The sequence below is a fragment of the Stenella coeruleoalba genome (assembly GCF_951394435.1).
Source record: "Stenella coeruleoalba genome assembly, chromosome: 2".
NCBI lineage: Eukaryota > Metazoa > Chordata > Mammalia > Artiodactyla > Delphinidae > Stenella > Stenella coeruleoalba.
The window spans coordinates 151,390,110-151,416,519 of record NC_137147.1 but is presented as its reverse complement, the minus strand read 5'-3'; the positions used below and the strand labels follow the sequence as shown (position 1 = coordinate 151,416,519).

Genomic DNA, 26,410 nt, shown 5'->3' with positions numbered 1-26,410 from the left:
GCTCGCAAAGGCCAAACTTAGTGGGCGGAAGAGCGCGTTGCTTCAGCTACCCAGGGCTGGGGACGGTGACGGCTGGCTGTCCCCAGCAGACCTAGAAGCAGATGCAGGATGGAGCGAGAGGGCGGCGGCGGCAGCCTCTTTTTCCGTGGTCTCCAGAACCGCCCCCACGAGAAGATGAAGCTGAGAACGAGAAAGTCCACCTTGTACCTCAGCCAGCAGAAGAGCACTGGGCACGGCGGAGGTGAGTGAGTGGGTGTGGAAGACGAGCGGAGTGGCGGTGGCGGGAAATCGCCGACACTGAGCGAGGGCTCCATCTGCTGGGGTGGGGGGGGCGGGGGCAAGAAATCACTTTGCTTTCGAGAAGGGATCCTCGATCCCTGTCGTTTGCGCGGCAGTGTATTCTGCATTATTTTGTGCCGTCCTCCCCGAAGCCGTGTGAAGTGAGTAGGCATGATGTGGCCATCCCCTTTTCAGAGAGGGGGTCGTCACCCTGGCCCAGTGTTCCCGAGGTTTCGTAGCTACGGAGGGGCTGATTCCTGGAGTGGGACCAGGTCTGACCCCCCGCCGCACTTTTTCTTCACTGCCCCCTCGGCCTTTTCTTTGGTCCTGATGTAATGTTGACAGGAGAAAAATCATCCCAGCAAGTGGGATTTTGATCTGTCGGAGGGGTATTTACTATGAAGATGGGCTCCTCATTCATTATTTATTGTGCGCCTCTTATGTGCCAAGGGCGGTTGTTCAAGGGCCACTTCTGAGTACAGTTTCTTCTGCCTGAGTCTACGGACTAGAGAGAAGGAAAGGAAAGAACAAGGTTTTCGGACAGCAGATACAGTGCAGTCGGGAGGTTTGTTTCTGAAAGATGAAAGTTCAGAAGGGGCATGTATGTGGTGTTGAACGTACCAGTTGTCTGAGAAACATTTAAAATGTGTTCCTGGAGAAGAAGGAAGGAGAGTGGCAGGAACCCGGAATGTTAGCAAAGACTCACAGTGGATCAGAGGCAGGTTGCAAACTCAAGTCCTCAGGAGGCCGGACAGGCAAGGCTAAATATTATATACATAAGAAGTCAAAGCACCCTATATTTCAGTACCAGCCAGTTGTTCCCAGTTGAGCTCTGTGTTGCCAGATCTTAGAGTTTTGATACGCTGCAATACAGATGTTAATATAAAACCTGATTTTTAAATGTTGGCAACTAAATTCACATTAAAAAAAATATTGTCTACAGGCAGGCCATTTGTGATTAAGAGCAGGGCTTTGGAGTCAACATACAGACCCGGTTTTGAATCCTGTTTATTTACAACCGTTTGACTTGGGAGAAGGCAGTTTAACTTCTGAGCCTCAGTTTCCTCATATATAAAATAGGGCTAATGATATTTTCCCCATAGCATTGAGGACTAAATGAGATAGCGCATGTAAAGGAACGAACTCAGTGCCTAGCATATAGAAAGTATCAGTAAGGACTATTTTAAAATGCATAGAGGACCATTTTATATGCTAGTATATGCACATTATACAAAGTGTCCCTTCCTATGTTAGTAATTTGTTAGCTGGTTTCTTTCATTAGATATACATATAGGATAACCTAATTAGCCTAAGGCCTTAGTTAACCCAATCTTTTTCAAAATGTATCTTAATATTCTCTTTATATTAATAAGTTGCCAGAAAGATTGGTGAAGCTCTGGCCTTTGTCTTCCACCCAGGTCTGCTTTGAGAGTAGTGTGGAGGGGCCAGAGTTCACCACTGCTTTAACAGAACCTGAGCAAGGGGCCAACCAGAGCAGCAGATTTTAGTTCCCCAACTGGAATTTGCCTGACTTTTGTGCTACAATTACCTGTTTGTTCATTTTTTGTTGTTGTTGTTTTTTTCAGATCTTCTTGGTGAAAACATTTATCTGGTCTTGTTTACCATAGCATTACGAATATGTAACTGCTTTTTAGTCCAAACAAGTTTTGTTCCAGATGAATATTGGCAGTCTCTTGAAGTTGCACATCACATGGTTTTCAAATATCCTTTGTAGTTTCTTTTCTGGACTAGAAATGTGTATTCATCTTAGGAACTGTGTCAGCTCCATGACATATTTTCAATAAATTTTCCATATTTTCTCCAAATAATTTTAACTTATAAAAGTGTGCCCTTATTTTACGCTAATATTTCTTCTATATCTTTCTTTGATGTTAGTGTACCTGACTCAGCCTTTAGCATATATTCCCAAAGGGTTCAGTAATGTGGAGGATATAGATGAAGTAAAAAATGCATTCCTGCTTTGAAGAAGTTAACAGTTTAGTTGGCCAACTGCATTTTTACTTCAGATATCCAGTGTAAAATACTATTTTTTTAAGCTTCTTTGCCAAAAAATAAAAGTGTTTTATATATAGAACTGAAAAGAGGTTTTGTTTCAGTGCTATTTAACATTAATCCTTAATATTACTAATTATGGTTATTTGACTTGGGAATGGAGAGAAAGATTGAGGGGTTACACTTACCCCTTAATCTTTGCAAGCATATACAAGATTCTGCACCTTTTGGGGAAAGATAGTGTTCAGTTGCTGGTAAGTTTAAATAAAAGTAATCAAAATAGTCATTAACAGATTTATTCCATCCCTTTAAGGTTAATGTATATTAACTAAATGATAATATTGGTATCATGAAGTTTGTTTTTAAAAGACTACTGTTGCTAAACTCAGACCGCATCTGGGAAGCCCAGGGTTCAAAGACATACTGTGATGTGTAACTGTTCAATATGTGCTAAAACATAAGACTGAGCACGAAAGTGTTCTGCTGTGAGCAATCCTGTTAAGATATACAGACTCTCAGAATGACTACATTATATATTATTCGTACTTTAGAAGTAAATTTCCGTCATAAAACAGTCACTTAAGAGCAGTGTTGTATCTTGCTTTTTTTAACTTGTGAGCAGAAGATCATGTTATATGAGCCTATGAAGACTAAATACATGTAAACCCACTCAGGATTTAGTGTTGAAATTACAAATTAGGAAAATTAATTTGACAAAAATATAGTGATATATACAATCATTGTGCTATGTAGTAATTAGCCATCAATAGTGAGCAGGGTTGTAATCCCTAGATCATGAACTTTGGGGGTCAGTCACCAGGAGAGGATACAAAAGAATTAATGGTGCAAAAGTTTTTCTAACCTCATTCTCAATATCTTTAAGCTATCATCAAGCTGGACTCAGAAGTTTGGGCCTTCCCCATTTTCTGTTAGGGAAGTGGCCCAGAATTCCAAAGGCAGTCTAAATCTTGAAGGGTTTTTTGAAGCCTGGAAAGACACTGAGGTTCTGGAGTTTTGGGTTTTGTTTTGTTTTAGTTTTCTTAGGCTGTATTGTACCCTCCCCTTTGCAACGATATTTGATTACCCATTATTGAGAAACAGGACCATATCGGTAAAATTGATGCTTCATTTGGGAATATCACAGGGAAGGAAAATTGAGAGCAGTTAACACATGTAGAAGTTAGGAACTATGAATTCTCTTTCCTTCTCTCAGGGCTACCCACTAGCTTCTAGATCAAGAAGGATATTCATAAACACTTGAAACAGGGCAAATATATATAACATCCCAGAAAGTAGGTTATATTATGAATGAAGGAGTCTTCAAGATTGAAAAACTTCCTATTCCTCCACGATCAATCCACTGCCCTCAACCTGTAGCTGACCCACCTGGCCATTTTGTGATTTAAAGGAAACCTCCTCTCGTCCCCATCCCACCCCACTCCAATACCCCTCCACCCCTGAAAAAACCTCTATCCTACCTGGAACTTCAGCAGATAGAGAACCATTATGATGCTATCAGTCATTCATACTCTCATATTGATTATTTTAAAATATAGATTATACAATTTTGAAACTAGAAGGGTCAGAGAAGGGATGAAGAAAATAGACCAAAGTCACAGCATGTTAAAAGCTAAAACTAGATCCTAGGTCTACTTATTTACAGCCTAGTGTTCTTTCCAGATAGCTTCTCTCTAAATTGCGTAAGGTGTGTGAAAAGAACTAGGGATGGCTTAAAGCTCTGCTGTCCAATATGGTAACCACTAGCCACCTGTGGCTACTGAAGACTTGAAATGCAGCTAGTCCAAATTGAGAAGTGCTATTAGTGTAAAATACATACCAGACATCAAAGAACTAATACAAAATAAGAATGTGAACTATTTCTGTAACTTTTATATAGATTAAATGTTGAAATGATAGTTTAGATATAATGAGTTAAACAAAAGCACTAAGATTAATTTTACCTGTTAGAGATTTTTTTTTTTTTTTTTACTTTTTGACTACTATAAAATTTAAAATTTGATATGTGGCTCACATTGCATTTCTACTGGACAGCGCTGGCTTAGAATATGTGAGAAGAAAGAGGGATAAGAAGGGAGACCTGTGGGAGTACCACAGTGGGGGCTTTGAACAGTCAGGAGATGGCACAAGGGCATGTGGCTCCTAGAGCTTAAGGGAGGAGGATCTTAAAGAGCAGGAGTGTAGAAAGGTAAGCCGCCAACACAGGCCTCACCTTCAGGGTTTACCCCTGGCATGTTCCTGCTCCTCTTTACCCCACTGCCCTAGTTGTTATTTTCCAGAAGCCATGTGTAACTGTTTAATTCTGGTCAGGTCCTTATAACCTGGAAAATGATATCTTAAAAGTCTGGAGAGACTGCTAATAACTGGGAATTTACAACTCCACTTATTTTTGTGTTGAGCTAAAATCTACCTTCTCTTAAATTCAAGATTTCTACATGACAACCCTTCAAAAAAGTTTTATTTATCCAGGATAAATAATCTCCAGTTCTAAACCTCATAATCAGATAATGTCCTCTAAACATCTTGTAATTTATTAATGTCCATCTTAATATGTGGGTCTCGAAACTGAACACAATATTGAAAGCTAGGGTAACTAGCTCAGAATATAGTGAGACCGTTAACTTCATAAATACTATACTTCTCTCAGTGCACAAGAATCCTTTTAGTCTTTTAGTGGCTACCTCAACACTCAGCTCCTATTAAGTCTGTAGCAAGATTAACTTTTTACATGAAGTACTTTCATACCTGGGAGGTGAGGAGGAAGCTTACAGATTCTTATGCAGGGCAAATAGGTGAGTACAGAGGTGCCTCTTACTGTATTTTACAGTGCACAGTTTATGTGGAATTATGAAGTACAATGTACCTTTAACTCTAAGATTTAAACATTTATTTACAGATTATTGATAAAGGATGTAAAGCTAAAGTGTTAGAAGCCACTGACAACTGAAAGTAAAGCGGCTCTAATTATAATGTAAAATTAGTGAAGTTTGATCCAACAAAAATACAGATTTACATATAAATTTTTAGAAACACATCTTTTGAGCAAACTAAAATTAAGCTGTGATCTACCAGCAAGTGTTACTTTGTTAATAACTGTGACACATTTTAAAACTCAAAGATGCTAATGTATAACATTAGAATCATTAACTGTAATTAAGTTATAATACATTTACTCTTTCTTTTTACTCTTAAATTTATTCTTTAGTGTCATCTGACTGTATACCATGTTACATGTTTCTGTAATTATAGATTACTTAAAGCTTTAAAAAAAAAAGTAACATTATTTTATTATCTATGTCGTAGGATAGGGGAGCAATGTAACTTAGTAGCTAAGAGCTTTGGAGTCAGGCTGACTTGGGTTTGAATCCTGACCTCCACACTAACTAGCTCTGCAGCCTTGGGGAAATTAACCTCTCTATGCCTCAGTTTTCTCATTTATAAAACAGTACCTGTTAGAAGCACTGAATCAGCTGATATACATAAAGTACTTAGTACCATACTTAGCATACAGTAGGGTAAATGTTTCATAAAAAATTACCTACTGTTATGCTACTGAAAAGAACTATATGTGCTTCTAAAATAGAACCTTCACACAATGAAATGGTCTGCTGGCTATTTAAAATTAGTAGTGTTGTAATATATATATATTACAGAGAGAATGAGAATGAGAAAACTACCTTTTGGTATTTCCATGAAAATTAATGTAATTTTTAACGTATAAATTATTTTTGCAGAAGAATGGAATAATATATCTTTTTTTTAAACTAAGAATGGCTTTCGATTGATAGTTGGGTCAGCTTGTTGATTTCTTATGATTTTAAAGTATGAACCAACAGATGTTTTTAATATCTTTTTTTTTTTTTTTAACTAATGAAGATTTGGATTCCTAGACTTGCCCAAGCACTTCTGTCTGCTATAGCAGACTTGAGGCTTTACTCATTAATGAAGCAACTAGAAAATCAGCAAGTGGCAAGATGGGTGGTAAGTCCTTAACACTTTAGAAACTGTATGTCAGTTACTTCATTCCTACAAGCATGAAGCACATGAACAGGTCAGTCAATATGATTGATTCCCAAAACAGTTTCTGAAGGTAATTTGTACAACTTTATAGGGGTACTTCCATAATTAAGAACAGTAAAATGCAAGTGGACATGCTATCTCTCTCCTTCTGAATGAGCCCTAGGTGGCAGAAGCCACTGATACCCTCCAACACTATGAGAGGCTAAACCCTAGGACCCAGCCTTGGGAAGCACCATGACTCAGAACTGAGTCCTTGCCTCACTTTCCATAATATTCAGTAGGAATAGTTCTAAACCACTGCCTACCTCACAGATCACCTCAGCTGTTTACAACCCTTGTTCACTCTTCCTCCAGCTACCTGAGACATATCTTTTCACTGATGCACTCTTTCTCTTCTGGCTAGAATGGTAGAAATAGCTGGACTTTGCAAGAGAATGTGGTATAGAAGACTGTCTTTTGTCATTTGGCTCATTTCACAGTGGGGAGATAGATTCTCAAACTCCCATTCAAATCTTGAATGGATTTTCCCATTTAAACCGTAAGTAAGCTTATATGAGCCAACTTAGAAATCTTACTGCCTTTTTTATATTTCTGTTAGCAAATATGTTCCAAATTCCAAGTAACCAATGTACCAACACATTTCTGAAATATTGTTAATTAATATTAACAATTTATTATTAATAGGACATATTTCTGCAGGTAGTGTGTTGATTTGCATTAAAAAGACAGATTGCTTTAGCGATTGAGTCCTTGATAATTGATTCAAGGATTAAGTCAATCTCTTTAATTTGTGCTTAATACACACTGTCGAAGGCTGAACCTAAAATGGCAAAGGCATAATGCCTTTGAAATCCTTCCTCCAAAGTAGCAGCACTAGGATCTTCTAGCTCAGGAAGAGCCTTTAACTGCACAAAAATTGGGAACATATTTTAAAGTCTGTATTTGAAGAGATAGGAAGCTGGTACGATGTTTAATACCCTTGCAAGAACTAATAAGTTTCTTTTAAGGCATTTGTTTTGTAGACTGAATGATGCTTCTGTTTGCGTGTTCTACCAAAAAGTGGTTTATTAATTTAGTCCATTTCCAAATTAAAATTTAATGATGTTTCCTGATAGTCATGATTTTTTCTCTCTTACGTTGTCTTAAATTTTCCACCAAGAAACAGGACAACATTCCAAGCAAGGTCAATAAAAATCAGTCAAAATACTTGTCAGTAATATAAGACAATTGGAGGAATGCTGATTGTGAGACTCTAGTTATGAATTTCATTCTTCTCTGAACTCTACCATCAAAGAATCTGTGTTTTATGTCTTTTATTAGTGTGAAGTGAGATTTAAATCAAATGCAATGCCACAAAAATGTACCTGAAAGTATGAACTTAACTTTAACAAATACAGACCTGGTATCATAGATGTGCTTGATATAACTTCTTAAAAACAATGTTTGGACATGCCCACTTTTAACATTATTTAGACTTGCTTGCTATTTTCCTTAGAATACTAAGCTTTTCCATTTCCCACTCCATATACGTTTGCTTATAATTGTTCTTAGTTTTTTTGCCAGTTATGCTCTTGGTTCACGTGGTATTGCTGTACCAGAACTCTTACAAACACCATGGAAACTGTTCTCACTATAACTGCTCTTTTCTACTATCCTTTGGAAGGTTCAAAGTTTATGAACAGGTGAGTAACAGTACTGTTATAATTATGTACAAAACTCTAAAGCATGCTTTTGAAAAATCTTAAATCATCAATATATTGCAATGTCCAGTGGACCCCCTAATGCTCATGAAGGCTATTAGAACCACAAATTCACAGTTGATGTATTTATTATAGCAGGAAAGAGATATACTCAAACCAGATAATTAAGGAGAGTTTAATAAAAGGACTGTTTACAAAGGTGTAAACAATGTTTGGAAAAGCTAATAAGGGGATACCATAGTACCCAAGGGCTAGTCACAACAGGAAGTTTCAATTACCCTTTGGCCCCAAGGAGCAAGGAGAGGAAAGTTACTGAAATCCATAGAGCTGTAACTTTGAGAGGACCCCAACAGGAGAGGGGCACAGCCAGCCTTTAACCATAGCAAGGAAAGAGCAGGGTGAATAAAACACCCTGACTCTTCTGCCCTGCTGTTAACCAATACTAATGAGAAGCCAAAAAGCAAGATAGCCCATTGATATAGTCCATAAAGGTCAGCCTCCCTGCATATTGAGCAGGTGAAGAGTAGAGAGCATATCTGGATGGGCAAATAGAAAACATATGGACCTGGTTTGGGTTTATATAAATTGGTATAAAATACCAAGCAAAGGGAACATGAGAAAAGGCACAGAGCTATAAAAGGGCTTCATTGTATTCTGGGCAGGTTGTCCAGAGGAGCTAATGTGTGGTAGGATGTGTGGGAGAAGAGAAGAATGAGGGATAAGGCTAGAATGGAACTTTGCCTTTCTCCAGAATTTGGACTTTACAGGTAGCAGCTTACCACTGGTGGCTTTCGAGAAGCATGACATAATCTGATTTAGTAGCAGTATTTAGGATATACTGAAAGGGAATAAGCCAGAAAATTTGGGAATCTAGTTAAGAAAATTTGGGAATCTAGTATCCATTCTCCCTTATATGTAAGGTTTTTGGGAGGATCAAGTCAAATAAGATCATTTCTGCATTAGACTCTCGACTGCAAGAATAGGCATTCACTTAGGTTACCTATAGATGAGGATATCTAAACATTGATTTCTATCAAATGAGAATATTACAACAGCTCTCAAGAATTAAATGAGACTCTATGGACAGTATATAGCGTATAGCACATGACCTATTACAAAGTAAGTGTTCAGTAAGTACTGATGATTGACAATGATATTAAGTAATATTTCTGGGAAATTAAAAAAAAAGACTATGAAAAGATTCCAAACAAGTGACACAACTGTGAAAAGATTCTAGAATAGTGAGAGGACTTGATGTAAAATGATGGCAATGAGAATGGGGAGGAAACACAGTGGATGTGTGGGATGAAAAGTTTCTATTTAAGGTGACTCCAAATTTTAAGACTGAGAAACTGAGTGATACCATTAACTTAAACATTAGACACTAAATAGGTTTGAGGGAAAGGTGTGGAGCTTATTTCATACAGTTTGATTTTGAATGCCAGTAAGAAATTTACATAGAAATATTCAGAAAGGAGTAAGAAATCCAAGTCTGAAAATTTGGAGTGAGGTTAGGTAGGCCTAGATATATCTGGGCATCCCCTAGGTAGTTTCACTATGGCAGAATTTGCAATTAGGCTGTCTGCAAGTCAGACCAAACCACAAATGTTTTATTTCACCTACACAGTGTTTGTTTTTTAACTACTTGGCAAAGTTTTTAAATTGGGAGATCTTACCTAAAATCTGGATTTCTAGTTCCTCTTGAAAAAAAATGTAAGGCCTGTTAACATTTTGGGCCAGGATTCCTTCATGATGATATCAGAGCCCCCATGCAGCCAATATCACACAATTTTTATTACTTATCTGGTCTCTGTAAGCATTTGAACTTGAAATCCCTGCTCTTACATCTTCACCAACATTGGAAATTTCTTTATAGTTACTTATTAGTTAATAGGTATGTAATGGTACCATAAAGTTGTTTTATTTTACCACTGTCTGTAGTCCTCATGATTAAATTATCAGGTGCTCGCCTTCAACCCTTTATTGAGAGAAGTCCTAATAGTAAAAACCCACATTTCTATCCATGATCATATAGGGTTTTATAAGTAAGATTTTTTTTAAAAAAATCAGGTGTATATACACATCTTTCAGTTGGACAAAATTACCAGCTTACATTCAAAACAAAACCACATGTGCCCAGATTTTCCTTATAAAATGGGGACTGTCTTTTAACTCTTTTATCTCTTTAGGAGAGACTTGATCATTTTTCCACCAGGAAAGCGACTGGCAGAGTTGTACGGTTAAAAGATGGTATACCTTTCAGTAAACAAGATAAACATTAGGACACAGAATAACTTCTTACTTGAAAATTCTAGAATATTAAAGCTGGAAAAGACCTTACATATTACCTCTCTTTATGGATGAGAAAAATTAAGAGCCAGAAGTTTAAGTAACTTCCCCAAGTTCACATAGCTATTTATACCAAAAGGAAAATGCTCTCATTGTTTTAAAAAAAAATGTTATACCACAGCGTAAATAGATAACTTCTGAACTCATTTCCTAGTTGTCTTGACAATACCTTTTCCTTGCTTATAGTGTCAAGTACTCATCCCTGGTGGCTCTTGCCTTTATAATTCGTCCCACAGCTGTTATTCTGTGGATACCTTTGCTGTTCAGACATTTCTGGCAAGAACAGAGAAAGCTTGATCTTATTCTACATCAGTTTTTACCTGTAGGGTAAGTATGGCTACAATCCATATATTAATTTTAAAAACCTATAAATTATAAACAAGATTTTACATCTTTTAGTCAGTTACATCTTCTAACGTCAATGAGAATTGTCAGACCAAGGAAACATAGTATTTACAATTTTACATGTTATATTTTTATTTGTGATTCTGAAGTATTTTAATTTGCTTAAGTGAGGATCTTGGCAATCTTTCTAAATTAGAACTTTCCTATGCTTTATTTCTTAAATATTTTTCAAATTTTTTTTTTTTTAGAGATACTTGACTCCTTCACATTTGTATGGGGCTTTATAATATATGTGTTCACATATTACCTGATTTTCACAATTCTTGGATCTAGGCAATGTAGGTGTTTTTACTTTGTGATACAGAAAATGGAGGGCTTGGTGAAATTAAAAATGAATTATAGCCAGTGTCACTGGGTTGATTGCTCTGATGGAAATGGGATTGAAACCCAGGTCCTCTTAACTACATTTTGAGCTCCTAGGATCAGAATTATCCCAGGTATCTAGTAGAATATCCAAAATAATTATTTATTGAAGGGATGAATGCATTTTGACTCTTAAAACAGTGATCTTTTTAATATACTAGTATTCACTCTGTACAGGTTATTTTTGGTAGCTATTAAAAAAGGACAAAATCATCCGGTGGCTAAGTTGCCAGTGTTGTCATTTCTCAGATTTATTAGCATTGTTTTGGAAGTAATGCATTCATTCAGCAAATATTTATTTAATCCTAGTATGTGCTAGGTGTCGTTCCAGATGCTGGAGATACAGCAATTTAACAAAACAAAGTCCATTCCTTCATGAAGTATACATTCTAGTGGCGGGGAGACAGCTAGAAACATATGATTAACATGTTTCTCAAATGACAATAAGTGCTATAGGGAAAAATCATGAGAGCCTGCAGATGAAATTACAGCCCCAGTCAATATCCTGACAAGTTATGAGACCGTGAGTCAGAGACACCCAGTTAAGCTGCGCCTGGATTCTGGACCCACAGAAACTGAGATAATAAATGTTCATAGTTTTTGGTTACCACATTTTGGGGTAATTTGTCATGCAGCAATAGATAATACAGAGTTTGTTACTTTTAAAAAGTTTGCTTAAATATAGCTTCTGTCAATGAAAGATCTTTCACAACGATATTCAGTTGGTAAAACTTTTAAAGCATTTTTAAACTGGCTTTTGATGCAGGGCACTTTGCAAAGCCATATGCCACTGTTGGATTTTCAGCAAGTTCAGAATGTTAATCACCCTTTTATTTTGTTTTTCAGATTTGTCACTTTGAGTTTCTCTCTGATAATTGATCGTATTTTTTTTGGTCAAGTAAGTAAAATTATGTTTTTTTTTATTTAAAAAAAACTATTTTAATGTAATCATTTATAACACTAAAAACTCAACCTTACTTTTTAATCCATGAATATCTGGGAGCATAATCAAATCATTTTTTTAATGATATGGGATATATTAGAAAAAAAGTACTAGCATATGCCTTTGGTTAACTTTGCTGTGCTTTCTATATAACAGAATTGTATATTCCTAATTGAAGTTCAAGAATCCATTTTCAGGCATTTTTGTCAGGTCTGAACATTTCTGTCAGGTTTGTAACAATAAAGGTTAATTTTTAAATGATTTTAATTGACCTCAATTATTCAGAATTCAAATTAACCAGAATATTCTTTAAGCATCTGATTTGGCATTTTAATCTTATGACTATTGGTAATGCCTTTGGTTGTTTTTAAGTTCCCTGTTTTTAAGTCACTCATGGGTTCTGGAATCAGATGCCACTGTCTGAGGCCTAGTGCCCTCATTATTAGCTGTAAGACCTTGGACAAGTTGTGTATCTTTCTTGCCAGTTTCCTTATCTGGAAATAATTGTGATACCTGTCTCTTACGGTTGGAAGATTAAATGAAATAATACATGTAAAACGCTTACAACACTGCATGGCACAAGTGAGCACTTAATGTTAGCTGCTGTGTCATTACCTACTTTATGCTATAATTCAAACTGCAATGTTTTCAAAGCTTTATCTTAATAGGTAATATCTGATGCCATAAGGTAGAACAGTAACAATTTTAATATGGGTACCAAACACATATACTCATAAAAATTATTTTTAAGGATTCTCTTTACGTCCAGTTGTATGTAAAACTTAACACTGTCATAACATTTATTCATACTTGCTTGAATCTCAAGAACCCAGTGTTTCACAAATTAACAAAAAACACATTAGTACTTAGAACATAAAAAAATTAATAAAGAATGATTTCATTGTTATTACAAATGACAATGAAAACACAACTATACAAAATCTATGGGATGCAGCAGAAACAGTTCTTAGATGGAAGTTCACCAAGATACAGCGCTTCCTCAAAAAACAAGAAAAATCTCAAATAAACAACTTAACCTTACCACTTAAAAGAATTAGAAAAAGAAGAACAAACAAAACCTAAAGTCAGCAGAAGGAAGGAAATAATAAAGATTAGAGAGAAAATAAATAAAATAGAGATTTAAAAAAATAGAAAAAAATCAATAAAACCAAGAGCTGGTTCTTTGAAAGGGTAAACAAGATTGACAAACCTCTGGCCAGGCTCACCAAGAAGAAAAGAGAGAGAACCCAAATAAACAGAATAAGAAATAAAAGGGGAGACATAACAACCGATACCACAGAAATACAAAAAACTATAAGGGAATACTATGAACAATTATATGCCAGCAAAATTTGACAACCTAGAAGAAATGGACAAATTTCTAGAAACATTCAGCCCACCAAAAATGAATCAAGAAGAAACAGACCTATTGTATAAAACAGGGAACTCTACTCAGTGCTGGCTCTGTGGTGACCTAAATGGGAAGGAAATCCAAAAAAGAGGATATATATATATATATATGTATAGCTGATTCACTTTGCTGTACAGTAGAAACTAACACAACCTTGTAAAGCAACTATACTCCAATAAAAATTTTTTAAAAAGAAGAAGAAATAATTTGGACAGACCAATCACTAGAGGTGAAACAATCTGTAATTTTAAAACTTCCTACAAACAAAAGTCCAGGACCAGATGGCTTCACAGGCAAATTCTACCAAACATACAAAGAAGAGCTTATACTGATCCTTCTCAAACTCTTCCAAAAAACTGAAGAAGAGGGAACACTCCCAAAGATAGTCTATGACGACATCATCACCCTGATACCAAAACCAGACAAAGACACCAGCAAAAAAGAAAATTACAGGGCAATATTTTTGATGAATATAGATGCAAAAATTCTCAACAAAATATTAGCAAACCAAATCCAACAACACCTAAAAAAGATCATACACCATGACGGAGTGGCATTCATCCCAAGTTCACAAGGATGGTTCAACATATGCAAATCAATGTGATACACCACATAAACAAAAAGACAGAAACCACATGATCATCCTAATAGATGCAGAAAAAGCATTTGACAAAATTCAACATCCTCTGATGATAAAAAACTCTTACCGAAGTGGGTATAGAAGAAACATATCTCAACATAATAAAAGCTATTTGACAAACCCACAGCCAATATAATACTCAATGGTGAAAAGCTGAAAGCCTTCCCACTAAAATGTGGAACAAGACAAGGATGCCCACTCTCACCTCTTCTATTCAACACAGTATTGGAAGTCCTACCCAGAGCAATCAGACAAGAAAAAGAAATAAAAGGTATCCAAATTGGAAGGGAAGAGGTAAAATTGTCATTATATGCAGATGACATGATACTATATATGGAAAAACCTAAAAACTACTAGAACTGATAAACGAATTCAGCAGGTAGCAGGATACAAGATCAACATACAGAAATCAGTTGCATTTCTTTACACTAACAATGAAATATCAGAAAGGGAATGTCAAAAAACAATATCTGGGACTTCCCTGGTGGCGCAGTGGTTAAGAATCTGCCTGCCAATGCAGGGGAGATGGGTTCAAGCCCTGCTCTGGGAAGATCCCACACGCCGAGAAGCAACTAAGCCCATGCACCACAACTACTGAGCCTGCGCTCTAGAGCCCACGAGCCACAACTACTGACCCCGTGTGCCTAGAGCCCGTGCTCCGCGACAAGAGAAGCCACCACAATGAGAAGCCTGCGTACCACAATGAAGAGTAGCCACTGCTTGCCACAAATACAGAAAGCCCGCATGCAGCAACGAAGACCCAAAACAGCCAAAATAAATTAAAAAAAAAAATCTTTCAAAATTGCACCCCCCAAAATAAAACACTTAGGAATAAACCTGACCAAGGAGGTGAAAGAATTATACACTGAGAATTATAAAACATTAATGAAGGAAACCGAAGACGATTCAAAGAAATGGAAAGATACCCTATGCTCTTGGATTGGAAGAATTAATATTGTTAAAATGGCCATACTACCTAAAGCAGTCTACAGATTTAATGTGATCCCTATCAAATTACCCATGACATTTTTCACAGAACTAGAAGAAATAACCGTAAAATTTATATGGAACCATAAAAGACCCAATATTGCCAAAGCAATCCTTAAGAACAAAGCAGGAGGCATAACCCTCCCAGACTTCAGACAATACTACAAAGCTACAGTAATCAAAACAGTGTGGTATTGGCACAAATACAGATATATGGATCAATGGACCAGAACAGAGAGCCCAAAAATAAACCCACACACCTACAGTCAATTAATCTTTGACAAACGAGGCAAGAATATGCAATGGGAAAAAGGCTCTTCAGCAAGTGGTGCTGGGAAAGTTGGACAGCTGCATGTAAATCAATGAATTTAGAACATACCCTCACATTATGCACAAAAATAAACTCAAAATGGCTTAAAGACTTAAATATAAGACATGACACCATAAAACTCCTAGAAGAGAACATAGGCAAAGCATTCTCTGACATAAATCATACCAATGTTTTCTTAGGTCAGCCTCCCAAGGCAACAGAAATAAAAGCAAAAATAAACAAATGGGACCTAATCAAACTTAAAAGCTTCTGCACAGCAAAGGAACCATAAACAAAATGAAAAGACAACCTACAGAATGGGAAAAAATATTTACAAACAATGAGACTGACAAGGGCTTAATTTCCAAAATATACAAACAGCTCATACAACTCAACAACAACAAAACACACAACCCAATTGAAATATGGGCAGAAGACCTAAATAGACATTTCTCTAAAGAAGCCATGGCCAACAGGCACATGAAAGGATGCTCAACATTGCTTATTATTAGAGAAATGCAAATCAAAACTTCAATAAGGTATCACCTCACACCAGTCAGAATGGCCATCATCAGAAAGTCCACAAACAATACATGCTGGAGAGGGTGTGGAGAAAAGGGAACCCTCCTACACTGTTGGTGGGAATGTAAGTTGGTACAGCCACTGTGGAAAACAGTATGGAGTTTCCTCAGAAAACTGAAAATAGAATTACCATATGATCCAGCGGTCCCACTCCTGGGCATATATCCAGACAAAACTCTAATCCAAAAAGATACAGGCACCCTTATGTTCACAGCAGTACTATTCACAAGACATGGAAACAACCTAAATGTCCATTGCAGATAAATGGATAAAGATGTGGTATGTGTACACACACACACACACACACACACACAATGGAATACTACTCAGCCATAAAAAGGAACGAAATAATGCCATTTGCAGCAACATGGATGGAACTAGAGATTATCATACCAAGTGAAGTAAGTCAGGAAGAGAAAGACAAATACCATATGGTATTACTTATATGTGGAATCTAAAGTATGGCACAAATGAGCTTATCTACAAAACAGAAACAGACTCACATAGAGGACAGACTTATGGTTGCCAATAGGGAGGGAAGGATTGGCAGTTTGGGATTAGCAGATGCAAACTATTATATAGATAATAGGTAAACAACAAGGTTCTATTGTATAGCACAGGGAACGATATTCAGTATCCTATGATAAATCATAATGGAAAAGAATATATAAAGAAGACTGAGTTCAGGCTTCCCTGGTGGCGCAGTGGTTAAGAATCCACCTGCCAATGCAGGGGACACGGGTTCAAGCTGTGGTCCAGGAAGATCCCACATGCCGCGGAGCAACTAAGCCTGGGCTCCACAACTACTGAGGCAGCATGCCACAACTACTGAAGCCCGTGTGCCTAGAGCCCATGCTCCGCAACAAGAGAAGGCACTGCAGTGTGAAGCCGCCCATGCAGAGCAACGTAGAGTAGCAACGAAGACCCAACACAGCCAAAAATAATAAATTTATTTTTTTAAATTAGTTCATATTCAAAATTATTAATGTAAACTACGGTCTGGTGTTTAGACTTCACTCTGATTTAATTTCATGATTCAGCCAAATTCCCTAATGCCAAAGATTCATACTTGGCACTAACACATTTCTATTTCTTTTTCCTTTGATGATGCCAGTGGACTCTGGTTCAATATAATTTTTTGAAATTTAACGTGCTGCAGAATGTGGGATCATTTTATGGTTCTCATCCATGGCACTGGTACTTCAGTCAAGGATTTCCAGCTGTCCTGGGTACTCACTTACCCTTCTTTATTCATGGCTGCCTTCTAGCCCCAAAGAGGTACAGGATATTTTTGGTGACTGTGCTGTGGACACTGCTAGTTTATAGGTAAGATTTTATTTATTCAAATAGTTCACTACTTAAATGTTACCAAGAAGTTAATTAAATTATTTAAAAGGTAAACTGTTTATCTTTTGTAGGTGCATTAATTCTTATGATTTGTTAGTGGGGATTATTTAGCAGATGGAAAATGTAATAATTATGCTGGTACTCAGACAGACTGAATACTTCTGATACAGTTTGCTTAATATGGATGGATACATTCAATTTTTAAAGAGGTTGAACAAATTGTATTTGCTTTTAAAAAACAGAAACTGCCAAAATTTTAAGTATTGAAGGACCAGAGAAATATTTTGAAAATGTATGCGCCTTTATTTGAAATTTGAGTAAAATAACTTACTTGGATTGGTAATAGAAATCCTTTTTTTAGAATGCAGTTGTACTTTAGAATATCGCATTGACATCAAATGTTAGGATTACTTTTAACACATCATCATCACCTTATAACTAAAGAAGAATAAGACTGATTCCTAAAGCATGAAATTCAGTCTCAGTAATTACAAAAACAGATCAGGTTAATTATATTCTTTTTAAATACATTAACTTCTCAAACCATCATTTAATATAAAAAAATAATATTTTCTTTGAATATCTTTTTTTACTATAGCATGTTGAGCCACAAAGAATTCAGATTTATCTATCCAGTTTTACCATTTTGTATGGTGTTCTGTGGTAAGTATTTTCATATAATAGAGAAAAAAATCAATTATAAAGAAACAGTTAAAAGACAATCAATGCTTATTAAACTCTAAAATATTATTTATTTTCTACTAGGCTAAATAAGAATTGCTCCTTAATTACAAATTGAGTATATTACTGCAGCATTCCCTTTTTGCAGCCTAAATATCCTTTTTCCTGTGTCCTGTGAGACAAAAACATAAGGATCCAGTATCCATAACACCTTTTGGTGGTGGTGTTTCTGGCTGTCAGAAATCTTTCACTAAAAAGTAATACAACATGTCTATTTTAGAATAGCTAATTTAAATTTATGGTTAAACTACAAAGTTCTACATTCCACAAATGAAAAATGTACACTGAAACTAGTTTTTAATGCTTTACACACATCTATCCCTTCAAGACTCACTCTAATGCATATGCAATTTTTAAAGTGATTCACACCTCTGACTTAGTTTTTAATCTTTTCTCCATTTTTCCACTAGGTTTTTTTCAGTAAGTTTCTTACTTATGGCTGCTAAAAAGTCTTATATTACTCGGCTCTGGAAAATATGAATTTTTTCATTGGTTGGTTTGGAAAATTTACGAATTAAAACTTTATTAACTTCAAGTTTAATTCAGAATGAGTGTTGGCTTCCTTCAAATAATAATCACTAAAAAAATCACTGGACTAAGGAGGGAAGAAATGAGTAATCAACTGGGCCTGGAGGCTCAGAAAAACTGGGAAGTTAATGGTACCAAACTTTTTACTTAAAAAAAAAAAAAAACCTCCGAACAACCCATCGAGTTAAGCAGCCTTCTTTGACCAAGTATAAGTGATCTCCTGCAGATCTCAGATGTAGTCTCTTCAATTTAGACACAAACATACACATCTATGTAGTATTTGAAACATCTGAAGTTCTGAAACCAAAGTTATTGTCCTATTTATAGTCTTACTTCATATACAAATGCAGGCACAAATAAAAATATAAGCATCTAAGAGCTATTTGGCAAGTTTTAAGAACAGTGGGACCATTTAGCAGAGCAAATATGTTCACAAATCACTATTCAGATTTAAACTTTTTTTTTTTTTTTTTACAATAACTTGAGTTAGAGTTATAATTGTTTGCTTTTCACCCAGGTAAGCATTGCCAGACTACTGGAGGACAAATATTTCTGTGCACATGTTTGGTTTGGTTAATTTACGAACTTGGTTTCATTCCATTTTTATAATCTGGTTTTTCCAGCATTCCACTTCTCTGCTCTGTCTTTACAGAGTGTTTTAAAGACTGAGTTGTCTGAATTCTCATTCCCATTCCAAAAGAGTAAGTCTTTAAGTGGCAGGATCTTGGGTTGGGTTTCTGCTTAATCTGTTTTTACTACAGTGGCCAGTGCAGACTTGCTGGTCTCTGATTAGGCCACTTTGTTTTTCCATATGCTTATCTTTTCAGCAAAACTGCACAGGTACTGTTTCAAAAGTCAGATAAGGATTTTTAAAGAACGGTGGTTCCCCTGCCCTCCCTCCCATTACCATACTCAGAGGCAATCACTTACACTCTTTTAGGTGGTTGTTTTGTTATTTGTCTCCCTCTCTAAATAAAAATGCTAATAATGCTCTTAAAGGTTACTGTTTTTGGCATTATCTGACTTCTCACTATGGAAAATGAAAATATAGATTTCCTTAGCAAAGTGGTTTTTTTGTTTTGTTTTGCCACATACAAGAATTACTTTTACAAATTAAAAAAGAAAAATTGTTTAGCATCTCCAAATTGTCCAACACTATAATGAAAGAAAAAAATAATAATAAAACATAAATCGTTCTCTTCCAGAAAGAGATCCATGCCACCACTCATAAACTGACCACTGAAAATCTCCCAGGAGCTTAGTGGTGTATTTTTCTAAGAGGATATTCTGTTATACTTCCTCCAGAATTACTGAGACCTGTATGTACACATCCATTGCTAGTGCTTGGAGATTAAAGTGATAGGTAAATGGAATAAATACCAGTCCTGTTTGTTTAGCAACTATGTACCAGGACAGGCACTGGACATAACATTTTTTTTTAATACTTGAAAAAGGTACTGTTAGGGAAGATAGAGAAACTAATTCCAGAGCTAGAATTCAAATCTGTTTCTGTTAGACTCTCTAGCCATAATCTTTCTGCTATACCTCAATTCCTTTTTCTAGAAAAAGGTCAAGACATGGATGATAATGGATAGTGACAGTGAATGGTCAGAGAAATTACAAAGATGACGTATTGCTGATTTCTTGTTTGTCCATGACAGCATTACAGCTTATACTACACTTCCATGAAAGATTACCAATATAATTTGCAGTTAATATTTGCTTAGCTATAAAACAAAACATTACCAGTGTTACAATTCAGTGTGTCTATCTTTATATAGGATACTCCCTAAACAACCTGAAATTGTGGAAGAAACCAGCTCTAAGTTTCCTGTTTCTATCAAATATGTTCTTTGCCCTCTATACTGGTTTAGTTCATCAACGAGGTACTCTTGATGTCATGACTAATATTCAAGAACTCTGTTACAACAATACAAATATATCTTCAGCTTCAGTACTTATGATGATGCCTTGTCACTCTACTCCTTATTATAGGTAATAAAATTTGTTCACTATATGCTATTATTACGAAAACTACTTTAAAATTCCTTTTGGATTCCTGGATTTAAATTAATTGATCAAATGATTATAAGAAATTTGAAACTGCTATTTATGTCAATGAAAATCATATACAACTTCTAAATAAACTTTAATATTCTTTTTTCAAAACAACTTACATTTAAATAATCTGATCAAAAGCCTATATGATATTTTATACTATTTAAAGGTAGTTTAAAATACCATATAGGCTTATTTGATGGTACTCTTAGTAAAGAAATTCACTTATCATTGATCTGTACAAACCTATCGTACATCTTATTTACATAATTTTGAAATAATCTCAAAACACTGGATTCAAGTCCAGATTTACTGTTGTACTGTTGCCCTGGTCTTAAACCAGTATTTTTAGTCTCTTTGGATATCAGCTGTCTTGCCTGTAAAAATTAGGGAATTCAATTAGATGATATCCTAATGCTTGGATTAAGTGTGTCTGGGAAATAACACTGAAACTGCCTTTAATTATGCAGGACGTTTAAAAAGACATCACTGGGCTTCCCTGGTGGCGCAGTGGTTGAGAGTCCGCCTGCCGATGCAGGGGACATGGGTTCGTGCCCCGGTCTGGGAAGATCCCACATGCCGCGGAGCGGCTGGGCCCGTGAGCCATGGCCGCTGAGCCTGCGCGTCCGGAGCCTGTGCTCCGCAACGGGAGAGGCCACAGCAGTGAGAGGCCCGCGTACCGCAAAAAAAAAAAAAAAAAAAAAAGACATCATTGACCCTATGCTTGTATTTCAGGAAGCTGTATTACTTCACCAATTGCCCAATAAGGGTAAAAGGACAAAGCAAACAGCTTTCCTTTAGAAAATTCTTTACCTATCTGGCTTTAAACAATGTGAAGTTATTTTTCCATGTGCACAGTCAACTTAATATCAAACTTGATGTCATTTTAAGGTAATTTAACACTTTTGGAATACTGTACTTAACTGAATCATTAATGCCAATCATTAATATGCAATTTGGAAATGTCTACCAAAAGCCACAGGTTAGATGGATTTAAGACCCCAAGTATCCCTTTAACTTGAGGATCCTATACTATATAAAAAAGACTAGAGCTGCGAGAGGGAGATTCACTCTCCATCCATGCTCTCAGTAGAGTTAACACTGAAGAGAACAGGAATTCTAGAGGCACCAAGATGCTCTCCCATACATGGTTGTAGTGGTTGATATCTTAGGCTTTGTATAGTTCACCTAGTTTTTCTCTTACATTTTTTCAACTTGCAAAATGGAGCACACAAAAAAAAGAAAAAAAGTCTGATACCTACTTTGGAATATAAGGCTGGCAGCTTTTTCTCAGTTTCTGCTTTCCCCTTGAAGCAAAACCTTCATCTTCAAAATTATAAAAGTCATGAAGTATCTGAAATAACTTTATTTATTTAGGCATTGTTGGGTCTTTGTTGCTGCATGTGGGCTTTCTCTAGTTGTGACGAGCTGGCTTCTCATTGCAGTGGCTTTTCTTGTTGCGGAGTACAGGCTCTAGGCATGTGGGCTTCAGCAGTGGCAGCACACAGGCGCAGTAGTTGTGGCATGCAGGCTCAGTAGTTGTGGCGCAGGGGCTCTAGAGCGCAGGCTCAGTAATTGTGGAGCGCGGGCTTAGTTGCTCCATGGCATGGGGGATCTTCCTGGACCAGGGCTCGAACCCGTGTCCCCTGCATTGGCAGGTGGATTCTTAACCACTGAGCCACCAGGGAAGTCCCAGTCATGAAGTATTAAGGTCTTGTGTAAATTTATTTTGTATGCATTTCATAGATAAAAATAAACTTTTATCACTTATTAATTTTTCTTTTTATAAATTTATTTATTTTTGGCTGTGTTGGGTCTTCGTTGCCACGTGCAGGCTTTCTCTAGTTGTGGAGAGTAGGGGCTACTCTTCGTTGCGGTGCGCAGGCTTCTCATTGTGGTGGCTTCTCGTCGCGGAGCACAGGCTCTAGGCACGCGGGTTTCAGTAGTCGTGGCACGCAGGCTCAGTAGTTGTGGCTCATGGGCTCTAGAGCACAGGCTCGGTAGTTGTGGCACACAGGCTTAGTTGCTCCGTGGCGTGTGGGATCTTCATGGACCAGGGATCGAACCCGTGTCCCACTGGCAGGTGGATTCCTAACCACTGCGCCACCAGGGAAGTCCCTATATTAATTTTCCTGAGGCAAAGTTGTAAACATGGCTTTTTGCATGGCCCAAGTAACTGGCTTAAGTTGTTATGATTCATCAGTCCATCTTTTTTACATACACTCTAGTCTTTCTATGCCACAGTAAAACCATTACTTATTTGAATTTTTATCAGTGAACCCATGTTGCTCTCTATTACTAAATCTTACTTATATAAATATTTAAGAAAAAAAAAGGAAAAACTTGTCATGTAAGGATTCAAAGCAGAAAGAGGAAAAGAATCCTTTCTGGTTCATGATCAGTTTTCTACTTTGCCAGATATTACAGATATTACTTATTAACAAGCAACATACCCGGTCCCAAAGGCCCCATGCATCCCTGGAACAGCATACTAATGTTATAGACTACTGAGTCCCACAGGCTGCTGACCTACTTCCTGCCCTGAAATGGAGTTTTGCTCTTTAGTTTGGACTTGAAGTTACTGCACAGGTGCACAGTGTGAGAATCATATTCTCCATTTTTGAGAAAACTGCATTAAAGGTGTGCCTCCTTACCTTAACTGGAACCTAGTTTAGATTCAGATTTCACATTTTGTTATGTGAGCGTATCTTAAGAGTAATTTGAAAACTTTCACGAAAAAAATTTTTTTTTTACTTCTTGTAACTATAATGGTAACTTTCTTTTTATAGCCATGTCCATCACCCACTTCCAATGAGATTTCTCCAGTGTCCCCCAGACCTGACTGGAAAAAGTGATTATCTTGTTGAAGCAGATATATTTTATCTAAATCCCTTAAAGTGGTTGTATAGAGAGTTTCAAAATGATTCAACGCTGCCTACTCACTTGATCATCTTCAGCATCTTGGAGGAGGTAAGGGAACATGAAAAAAGGTATAACTCAGTATTTTTATTTCACCTCAGGTTTAGCAAACACTCAGGTAAATAGACAACATCACTTTTTTTATGGTCCCTTTCAACCCATATTTTATAACTCGTCTTTTCCCTAGTCCAAATCAGCCCTAGTTCTATAACTACCAAGGAATATATGTTACTTACCATGAGTTATTTTATTAAGAAATTGCATTGTTCTATTAAGAAAAGGGTTTCAGAAGAACAAATAGGTCATTCTTAAATTCTTGAAACAGTACTCAGCAAAATGCAGCCTTTATTTACTTAAACATTTATTTACTTCTAGGAAATAAATCCTTTCCTAATTTCAAACAAGTATGAGAGAACTGCTGTTTTCTTCCACACTCACTTTCCGGAGCGTCGAACTGGAAGTCACATATACGTCTATGAACGGAAGTTAAAAGGGAAACTCAACCAAACATGAACATGAAATTCTGACTTTGTTTAGATCTTTCTCAGAGAAATAGACATTGCTGAGTAGAAATATCCAGATGCTGCTTAAATATGCTAGTAAATACTGGGTAAAATTCATGGAACTAGCAAAAAACCACTATGAACTGCTTTACCAAATATCACTACTGAGGAAATATATGAAAAATATCACAAAATATAAAATCATATATTAATAATGCAAATGCCAGATTTTAAATAAAGACCTTTAGTTTTCCTCATGGTGTAGTTTTATTGTTTCTTCCACAATATTCATATGTGCAAGAAATTTCACAAGAGAACAAGTCAGCAAGCTCGTAAGGCAGCAAATTCTTCACAAGTCAATGGGCTCTTGAACCCACAAAAAGACAAGAAGTGTAAGATTATAAAATGTTAGAGATGAAATTCCATCACAATGTACTTTTTTCAAGCTCTACTGGAAATTTAACACAAATATCAGTGTTAATTACACTTTGTCATGTATGATTTGAGCTTGCTTTGAGCTCATACACTGAAAGGAAGTCTCATTTCATGCACAAAATCTGTTGCATGCCTGGCTTCCTTAATATAAATCTACAGTTGAACATTTCCAGTGCCAAAAAAAATTCAGCAAAGCTAAACTACCAGAAAATGCAAGTTAGTAAGCTTTTGCTTGATGCTTCTGAGTAATAATATAAAATCATCAAACTGATACTTAGAAACGATAAAAAGACACTGTTAATTTGATAATTTCATCTTAGTTTCAACACCAAACAGTATAGAAAGCATCCAAGTTTCTGTTACAGTTTTCTAATTTAACTTAATCATGATGGTCAATATTTAGGATCAAAAGGTAATTGCCCCAATTCTATTTCAAGGTTTGCCATGTGTCTTCCATTAGTGCGAGCATATTTATGCCATTTACCTTCCCTTTTATAAGGCTGTGGCTGAGGGTGCTTCTGCTCTTGTTTTCGATGCCTGGAGCTTTCAATATTTACCATACGTTGCTTTTTATCTGGTCGACTGAAAGCAGTAAACACATTTTTCATCCATGTTAGAGTTAAATTTATTTAAACAAGAAACAATTTTAAAGTTTTTCTCCATTAATCTATTATCTGAACACTGAAAAAGGATGTTAAATTAATCTGAAGTATAATCCTACTATAACCATACGAAAAAGATTCAGTGAGTTTATACTTTTATCCTATAGAAAGAAAAAATAGACAAACTGTGCTGGCAAAGAGGGAAAACACTCAATAGATAAGTAGAAATGTGACAATAAAATAATGAGATGTGTTTCCATTATTTTTCCTCCTTTCCTATAAAAATTAATCCCCCCCCAGTGGCTTCATTCATGAAGACATATACATCTCTTACAGAGTCTCTCTCTCTAAGCTAAGGCTTATAAACAATGTCTACATGAACAGTTCTCCATCTCTATAATCAGGCTTCTGTCACTACTTCACTGAAACACTCCACAATGCCATCCACGGCCATCCAATTCCCAGCCAAGAAATCCAGTCTTTTCCGTTTTTTTGTTTTGTTTTGTTTAAGCATTTAACACTGCAATATTCCTTTTACTTGAGAAGATCTTTGGATTTTCATGATGCCACTCTCTGGCCATTCATTCTCAGCCTTCTTTCTCTACAACCCCTTGGATGTTGGTGTTCCCCAGGAGTCTGATAAATATGTCCAGCCTAGACTGTCTACACACGCACGGAGTCTGGGCTAGAGACAGTCATATAACCAACAGCCAACTAATTCTCTACTTGTATGTCAACAGGTACCCTCCAAACACAATTCTCATTTCCAATTCCCCTTATGCAAAACCTTATGGTATTCCTTAGTGTAGCTGATGTCACTATCTAACTAGTGACCCAACCCAGAAATCTGGAAATCATTGTTACTTTCTACTTCCCTTTCACAAGAAATACCACCAATTTTACTTACTATATATTGTTCAAATCTGCCTCCTCCTTTCTACTCCAGCTGCTGCCCTAGTTCAGATACCCATCAGCTCATGTCTATACTGTTTCAAAAGACCGCTTTCTAGCAGTTAGCTTCACCCTTTCCAACAAACCCTTCAGGCTACTGCCCGTGACCCAAAATGCAATAAAGCAAGTCCTTCAGCATAAAGTGAAGGTTCTTCATGCTCTGAATCTTTTCTTCTGTTCACACCCCAGCATTACCTTGCCTCCTTAAAGTAGCATGTCTTCATATCTACAAATCTGTGCAAATGAAGTTCCCTTTGAGTGGAATGTCCCACCCTATCTGCTTGGCAAGTTCTCACTTCTCCTTCA

At 36.5% G+C, this 26,410-nt stretch overlaps 2 protein-coding genes across 3 annotated transcripts in view; one reads left to right on the top strand and one right to left on the bottom strand.

The window, feature by feature from the left end:
- Window positions 1-28: 28 nt before the first annotated feature.
- Window positions 29-24,143, top strand: PIGB (phosphatidylinositol glycan anchor biosynthesis class B). The gene is made up of 12 exons (XM_079914348.1): window positions 29-241; window positions 1,866-1,993; window positions 2,397-2,546; window positions 6,187-6,291; window positions 7,882-8,012; window positions 10,566-10,706; window positions 11,994-12,045; window positions 17,135-17,346; window positions 17,966-18,030; window positions 20,418-20,631; window positions 23,484-23,664; window positions 23,989-24,143. Exons 1-12 carry the CDS (start codon window positions 109-111, stop codon window positions 24,124-24,126), a joined length of 1,650 nt encoding a protein of 549 aa, XP_079770474.1. The 5' UTR covers window positions 29-108; the 3' UTR covers window positions 24,127-24,143.
- Window positions 24,144-24,172: 29 nt separating this feature from the next.
- Window positions 24,173-26,410, bottom strand: part of CCPG1 (cell cycle progression 1) — a 38,603-nt gene continuing 36,365 nt past the window's right edge. Inside the window, exon 10 of one of the 2 annotated variants that reach the window (XM_079914346.1) lies at window positions 24,173-25,133. In XM_079914346.1, the coding sequence (XP_079770472.1) occupies window positions 24,944-25,133 (190 nt within the window). In that variant the 3' untranslated portion in view covers window positions 24,173-24,943. The remainder of the gene's footprint in view (window positions 25,134-26,410) is intronic. The other variant, XM_079914347.1, reaches the window with a different exon arrangement.